Here is an 8,286-nt window from a genome sequence, read left to right as displayed (position 1 = left end):
AATGCACCATTTATTGTAAGTTTTTTTTTTTTATTTCTCCAGCTATTCATGGGTTCTCTGTGAAGAATCAGCTGGTTTTGTTTACCGTGAAAGACCTTTACTTTATTTTCATTCTTGGAGGAGGTTGGGAGGGGAGGGAAGGAGAGCTGTGTGCCTAGACTGCGAGGAGCTGGCCTACTGTAACAAAATAGAGTGTAACAAATCCCACAAAAGTTTAGAATGTATTGATTCTTTGGAGAGCTATATAGATTAACGACTTTCTTTATGCTTATCCCAGGAAGGTATTTAATCATAATGTAAATGGGACTTTAGAAAAAATAAAGCCTTAGCGTTACTTCTTATTTGGAGAACTTCAAAAGGACTTGTGAGGGTGGCTGCAAATTACCCCCACCCCCCACCACCTCACCTCCCGTCCCCTACAAAAAAGCCACAATAAAATAATAGTTGGTGCCTTTTCCATTTTGTTTTTCCAGCTTTTTTTTTTTTTCCTTTTTAAGGCATACTGAAAAAGCAGATAGATTTGTTAGAAGCCCAGATTCCTTTAATGCAGGTGCATGCCTGGCTGCTGTGACCAAGCTAAATAAATGGTTTGTGCTATTCTGCTCCCTGAACAGGCTATCCAGGCTGGTGCAGACCCAGCTCAGGCTGGGCAGCAACATTTTCTGAAGTCACCTTGGGAAGGGTATGGTTGGAGGCTGAATGCACATGTCTACCAACACAATAGACTGTGCAGTGATGAACTTTTCTTAAGGCACCATACACCCCAGGACAGAGGCCCTGTGTTATAACTACTGAAAACCAAGATCTGCTATGAATGCTCTGCACCCTCACTTCTCAAAGCACCTATGGCTTCTGTGGCTCAGTTTTCCCCCAAATCAAGTGTTGCACTAAAAATCTTGGGACCAAATCAAGAATACTAAGGCCCAGGCTCTTCTTTGTGCTCTCTGTGCCCTTCATTCAGGATCCATGATAGACGTAACATTATTAAATGATTTGTTCAATGAAAACCCTAGTTTAAGTTAGCTCCTCCCCACCTGAAAAGGAGCTTTTTTAAAGAGTTGAAGCTTATCTCCTTTTTGCAGAGAGAAGGTCTGGAACTTGAGGATACTGTGGGAACAAAGTTAGTTTTGGCCTGTCCTTCAGCTGTGAGTGAAAGTTAAGTGGCAGGGGAGTCAGGTCACCAGGGCCTCAGGTCTCCTGGGTAGCAGCTCTCCGTGTGGCACCAGGAAAGACATCTCCCCGATAGACACTGGTATCGAATGTCTAATCTGAGGTATGGTTTGGCTCCGGGATTCTTGGACATAAGAGAGTGACCTTCAGTGCAGAAATTAAGGCCTTTATTATATTAGAGGAGAAGGGGAAAGCTTCCTATTTTCTGTAATATCTATATTCTGAGTAATACACAGCAAAAGGGGCTATGTGCCTTACCCTCTCCATTGAAAGACAGAATTTTGCTTGAATGTTGCTAACTTGAAGGAAGGAAAAGGCAATCCTACATGGGGAGGGATTTGCAAATCAAGTTCTCTAACATCATGTGATCTAATTCCCACAGAAAATAGGCAAGGGGTGCTCCAGTATCCCATTTTGAGTGAAGGTGTCAAACCCTCTCCTTGTGAGTTGTTTTCTTTCCCTTCCACATACAGAGAAACGGGACCATATCTGAGTGTCTTGGCCAAGTAAAGCCCTTTGGACTTACCTAGAGTAGGCCAAATGGGTGGCACAGGTACCACAGGAAGCTGACATAGAAGTCAGGGCCAGAAGCTCTGCTGGTCACTCCCCTGTGGAGACCAAGGAGCATGGCTGCTTTTGACTTCCCTTGCTTCTGTTTGTTAAAACCTTGATTGGTCCCAATTACAAGTGTCACCACCCCCAGGAGCTGGGAAATGGGACAGTGTGGCCTTGGGTTTCCATTGACCTGAATGGTTCCAGGCGTAAGCCAAGGACTGAGTCTCCTCTTCCTACAGCCGCTGCTCCCTGGTTGGGCTGTGTGATGGTGACTTTTTTATTGCTTTAGAAAGGCTACCCTTGTTAATCTCCTATTTAGACCCAGCCCTGAGAGCTGCACACTGTGGTCATTTCTCTCAGGTTGGAGGGTGGGGCCGAGTTGCCATCTTACTCTAGATCTAGGCAGGGTTTTATGCTGCCTCTTTAGTCTCAGTTCTTTGCTTCAATTTGATAAAAACAGCCAGGAAATCTATTTCAGCAGAAATCTTCCTGGTGGTGTACAGTCCAGGAAGGGCAGGGGCAAACAAAGAGAAATTCTGAAATGTTTTACCTTAGGGTTGGAGAAGGTGGAGACCATAGTTTGGCTGGGAGTGTGTGGGGGTGGGGTGGGGGGTGGGGGGAGCATTCTCCTGGTTTTCTCAAGTTGGGAAGGAGTAAGGTGGGAGACCAATCGCCTGGGTTCTTGGAGAGAGTTGCAAAGCTTGGAAGGAAGCAGGCTTGTGATGCCCGAGAAAGGGTGGGTGGAGGGAGGGGTTTTGGCTCGGAGCTGGAGCGGGGAGAATAGGGACAAATGTTCAAATGTTCGGGTGGCTTTGGCCGGAAGGATCCCAGCGCCCGCTGTCTTTTCTGCTGGGTTGAGGCCAACATGAAGAGCTGCTACAATGCGCGGCTTCACAAGTTGGCGCTTCTTTCGGGCGCCCGTTTCGTGGTGCGCGCGCGTGCGTCCTTGTTGGAGGTAGGCTCTGGCCTTGAAATCACTGGCAGTTAGGATCTCTTTGCACGCGTGGAGCCCGCGCCGGAGAGGGAAACTGGGAACACGTACTGGCTACCGACAAATATTCTGCGCTCTTCGAGTTTCGAAATCAACTAGTGTAGGCCCTTCTGGACAGATCCGGAAATCGAGGCTGTAGAAGAAGAGGGACTTGTTCAAGGTTACAATCCCGGAATAGTGGCAGAGTCTGGATTCTGGATCTTTGTCAAGTGTGTAAATGATAATGTCTGCATTGGAAGGGAGCTCGGAGCACATGGCTAAGCTTAATATGAAGTGAATGGGCCTGAGAAAGCTTTCCCTAGACGCCTCCTAGCAGCTTGCACCCAGAGCTCACAGTTGGGGCTAGTGGTGTGTGGTGTGTGTGTGTGTGTGTGTGTGTGTGTGTGTGTTAGGGGCTGTGTGCCTGAAAAACCTCTATTTCACCAGGTCACTCGAGGCTTATTTGTGTTGGAAAGTGCAAGTTTCCCATGACCAATGATGTTACTCTGTTTTAGGCCTGATCACCGTTTATGATACCAGGAAGAGAAGACAAACAAGATTTTGGAGACCCCTTAGCTCTTTTCCGGGTGTGAGGGGAAAGGCCAGAGGTCTCAATAAGACCAGGTTCAGCAAAGGCCTGTGAGAGGGCTGTAGGCTAGGGTGAGAAGGGGTTGCATGGATGAGGAGGTTTGCAGGGCTAATATCTGTTGGAAGTGCAAATCCACTCTGTCTACAGAGAGGAAACTGAGGCAGAGAAGAGGGATATTCCACCTCTGCAGCTACCAATCCTGATCCCAACTGTTCTGAAAACTAATAACCACACATACCCAGTTTGGCTCCCTGGGTCACCCGCACGGGCCCTTTAGTAGGACCCATCTTCACAAAGGGAAATTCAGTTAGAAGCAGTAATCCGGAAAATTCACCATAATCATCCCTGCACCCAGGTCTCTGATCAAAATTGCCCATTTTTACTGGACAAATTAATCGGATGATTGCCCTCGGCACAGTTCTGCATATGTAGACACGACCTCAGACGCGAGCCCAGACTCCCCACAGAAGCGAGACAGAGGTGGGGCGCGTTACTCGGTGCGCTTTCCTCGTAGCACCGCGTCCCCAGACGCCCCGAAGCCGGACAGCGAGAGCCAAGGCCCAGGGCCCAGGGCCCAGGGAGGGCGCCTGGGCGGGAGCTGTCCAAGAGGCCGAGCAAAGGCTGCAAACGCCTCCCCCTCCCTCGCGGCGCCAGCACGCGGCCCCGCCGGGCTCAGCTCCCAGTCGCCTGCCACCGGCCCGCCGGGCACACGCCTGGGGCGGGATCGAGGCTGCGCCAAGGCCGCCTAGGTGTCTGCGGCGCCGCTGAACCACCAAGGACGCTCCTCCGACTCCCCAATCTCCATCACCCTTCACCCCCGGTCCTAGCTTCTTTTCTCCAGACTCTCCCAGAGCGCTCCACTCTTTGTGCATCCCATCCCTACCCCAGCAGGTCCGAAAATAATCCCCTGGTTGGGGGCGGGGAGGAGAGCGATGCTACAGGCTGATAGTAGGTCTTGGGGATTGGGTTGCCCGGTGTCCCTACCATATACACCCATCTACAGTGCTGATAGCAACCACCGTCAAAGCTCTAGACTCCCTTCTCCTAGCCTCCGTCTCCACCCTTCCTCAGTTGTGGGGAACACATCCGTAATTTTTAGAGCAGGAAAGAACATTATGGACCATCTAATCTAATCTTCTGTTGCTACAGATGAGGAAACTGAGGCTCAGGGAGGATATCACTTACCAAGGCCACAGACTTAGTGAGAGGGCGCGTTGGAACTAGAACCCAAGTCTTAACCTTGTCCAGTACTTCTCCCACTGCCCTGGACGAAGCTCCCTCTATGTCCCTGAGCTCCAATTCCTCAAATTTGCCTCAGCTCCTAAGGACAGCGAAGACGTCCAAGAGAATGATAGTGGGGAGAAGAAAACTGGGAAAATGGAGCCCCACTTCCCCCTAACCTACGCACCACCCCTGTGCCACTTTCTCTGCCCAAACTCTACCCCGCGCTGTGCTCCAAGTTCTTAGGATAATATCAAGGCACTTCACCCCAAACCTTTCTACCCATACACCCCAATTCGCAGAGTCATTGGCCCCTCCTGCGACGCCGGCCCCCCCTTTCTAGAGCCACCCCCGGCTACAGCCCGCCCTGAGCGCGCCGCCTGTTTATTCAGCCCGGAGTCCGGCACGCGCCAGGCGCACGCACTGCAACAACAAACCCGGCTGAATGGAGAGTTTGCAAGGAGCGAGTGCAGGCAACGCGCGGGGGGAGGGGAGTTTAGGGAGTGGGTGGGAGGGGGAGGTAAGAGGAGGGGGGAGTGGGGGCTGCAGCCGCTCGCTGCAGCAGCGGGAGTTGGGGGCGGAGGCGGGGCCAGGGCAGCGTGTGGGGGCTGGGTGTCCCATTGAAAAGGCGGCCGCACTCCGGCCGCCCAGCACTCTCTCACTTCTGGCCAGGGAACGTGGAAGGCGCACCGACGGGGAGCCGGCCAGGGAGGGCGAGTGAAAGAAGGAAACAAGAAAGAAAGGGGGTTAACAAAATAATAAAAACAGCCTGAGCCACGGCTGGAGAGACCGAGATCCGGCGCAAGAGAGCGCAGCCAAAGGGGGAGAGAGAGCGGGAGACTCAGCAGAGCGCGCTCAGAACCGACTTTCGCTTCTTCTTCTGCCTTTTTCTTTATTTCTTTCTTTCTTTTTTTTTTTTTTTTTTTTTACCAGAACGCGCTAGCTGCAGCCTCACACGCGAGCGCCACGCGAGGCTCCTGAAGCCAACCCGCGAAGGGAGGAGGGGAGGGAGGAGGCGGGGAGGGAGGAGGAAAAGCATTTGCACCTTCTTTGCTTCCACCCTAAGAAGTCTCCCTGGGATTTTGCAATTTTTAAACTTCTCTCCGGGCTCCCTTTTCATCTCTCCCCTTCTTTCCCTCTCTTGTTTGTGCACCCAAGTCCTGTCTGTGCCCTCGCCCCCGCCTCGCGCGCCCCACGTCCCCGCACTCTCGGATTCCGCGACTCCTTGGCGGCCGCTGCGCATGGAGAGCTCTGCCAAGATGGAGAGTGGCGGCGCGGGCCAGCAGCCCCAGCCGCAGCCCCAGCAGCCCTTCCTGCAGCCGGCAGCCTGCTTCTTCGCCACCGCCGCCGCCGCGGCGGCAGCGGCAGCGGCGGCGGCGGCGCAAAAGCGCGCAGCAACAGCAGCAGGCAACCGCAGCTGAGCCCGCGACCGAAGGCCAGCCCTCAGGGGGCGGTCATAAGTCAGCGCCCAAGCAAGTCAAGCGACAGCGCTCATCCTCGCCGGAACTGATGCGCTGCAAACGCCGGCTCAACTTCAGCGGCTTCGGCTACAGCCTGCCGCAGCAGCAGCCGGCCGCCGTGGCGCGCCGCAACGAGCGCGAGCGCAACCGCGTCAAATTGGTCAACCTGGGCTTTGCCACCCTACGAGAGCACGTCCCCAACGGCGCAGCCAACAAGAAGATGAGCAAGGTGGAGACGCTGCGCTCGGCGGTCGAGTACATCCGCGCGCTGCAGCAGCTCCTCGACGAGCACGACGCGGTGAGCGCCGCCTTCCAGGCCGGCGTCCTGTCGCCTACCATCTCCCCCAACTACTCCAACGATATGAACTCCATGGCCGGCTCACCGGTCTCATCCTACTCATCCGATGAGGGCTCTTACGACCCGCTCAGTCCTGAGGAGCAAGAGCTGCTCGACTTCACCAACTGGTTCTGAGGGGCTCGGCCTGGTCAGGCCATGGTGCGAGCGGACTTTGGAAGCAGGTAGGTTGCATTTGGGGATGTACGAGCTATGGCCTTCATCCTTTTCCTCCCTCCGAATGTCTGTGGGTGGGGCACTTCTCCACAGAGACGGGAGGTGGGGGGAGATTTTGGTTTACCATATTTGTTAAAGTTTGTCAATTTCAGATTCTACTTTGTTGGTTTCAGCTCTGGCTTCCGAGAGTGCGCTTTGCCCAAGTCTCCAGGAAGTGTAGGGTAGGGGTGAGATGGGGAGATGCTGAGGAACCAAGGGCTGGACGTGTCTAAAGAGGCGCTGTACCAGACAGACCCTCCTCCCAACCCCCCAACTCCCAATCCCCCTCCCCCGTCATTAGCCTGCAAGTTCACACTAACCTCTCCCGTTCTTCTCCTTATGTTATAGGGTGACCGCCAACCTGCATCTTTAGTGTTTTTCTCTTCAGCGACGTTGGGAGGGGGAAAAAAGGAAAAACAAAATAACAAAAAGTAGAAGAGAAGGAATAAAGGCCAGACAACCAACCCCAATGCGAACTAAGCGACGCATGCCGGAGCTGCAAGACTCTTAGAGAACAGGGATGCCCTCAGAACAGTATCTTTGCACTCCAACCGTTCACGGAGCTATAAAGAGCGACTAGGACCTGAGTCAACGCCAAAATGCAGCTTGTGTGCAAAAAGCCAGTGGGCCCCTGGCGGAAGGGAGCAGCACACGCCCTTGCGCCAATTCCCACCCACCACTAACAGGCAGATCTGAAAGCACTTGCTCCGGTGCCTCCACCTCCCCGCCCTCTCTCAAAGCGCAGTTCTTAGCACTCTAGAAATGGGTTGGTGTCTTTCGTCCCAGCCCCCCCCCCCCCCCCGCCGCAATCCCAATAAACTGCGGACATTTGTCTGCAGTGAAACTATGCTATTCTCAGTCCTTTGAAATCCCCTCTTTGAGGGATCCCTTTCCCCAAGCCTCACACACCCCTTCACTTGTCTTTTCTACCGTTTCATTATAGAATGCTTCCGATCTTTTGTGAATTTTTTTATTATAAGAAAAATCTATTTGTATCTATCCTAACCAGTTTGGGGATATAATAAAATATTTTTGTACATAAGAGAGAAAGAGAGAAAAAATTTATAGAAGTTTTGTACAAATGGTTTAAAATGTGTATATCTTGATATCTTAACATGTAATGCTATTACCTCTGCCTATTTTAGATGTGTAGTTCACCTTACGACTGCCATTTTCCATGTGGTTTTGTAAAAAACTCTCCTGATAGGTGAGGTCAAAAGGCCACCAGATGTACTTCAGCACCAATGTGTCTTACTTTACAGAGACTTTGTTAATGTATTAATGATGTTATTAAATCCTGTTCAAGAAGAACAAAGTTTATGCAGCTACTGTCCAAACGCAAAGTGGCAGCCAGTTGGTTTTGATAGGTTGCCTTTTGGGAAATTTCTATCACTGCCTCTTTTTTCTTACTATTTTATTACAAACTTAAAAAAAAAAAAACATGTATAACCCTGTTTTATACAAACTAGTTTCATAATAAAACCTGTTTTTTTTTTTTCCTTTTTTACAAATGAAAATAATCAGCTGCCTCCAAGCCTTCTTTGACTTGGCTGCCTCTGGCCAAGTTATTACCAAAATGACAAAGGGAAGGAGTGGGTGGAAGGGAGGGGGTGGTGCAAAACATGCCAAGTGGCAGAAATGACCAAGATAAGTGCTATGCTCAGTGGTGTCTCTATGATGAATGTAGGGGGAAAAGATATGTAGGCAAGGATTGTTTTCTTCCCCTTCTGTACTGCAAACGTGTACACATACACGTAGAGAATAGGCAATG

General features: G+C 51.6%; 1 protein-coding gene across 1 annotated transcript; it reads left to right on the top strand.

Moving 5' to 3' along the window:
- Nucleotides 1-5,521: 5,521 nt before the first annotated feature.
- Nucleotides 5,522-7,975, top strand: ASCL1 (achaete-scute family bHLH transcription factor 1). Its single transcript, XM_037846952.1, is given in 3 exon segments — nt 5,522-5,889; nt 5,891-6,484; nt 6,864-7,975. Coding segments are annotated over 2 exon segments (690 nt in total). The 5' UTR covers nt 5,522-5,746; the 3' UTR covers nt 6,438-6,484; nt 6,864-7,975.
- The last annotated feature ends 311 nt before the right edge of the window (nt 7,976-8,286 follow it).

Source organism: Choloepus didactylus, chromosome 8, assembly GCF_015220235.1.
Source record: "Choloepus didactylus isolate mChoDid1 chromosome 8, mChoDid1.pri, whole genome shotgun sequence".
NCBI lineage: Eukaryota > Metazoa > Chordata > Mammalia > Pilosa > Megalonychidae > Choloepus > Choloepus didactylus.
Note: the sequence above shows the minus strand (reverse complement) of the source record. Positions and strands in the feature narration are given on the sequence as shown.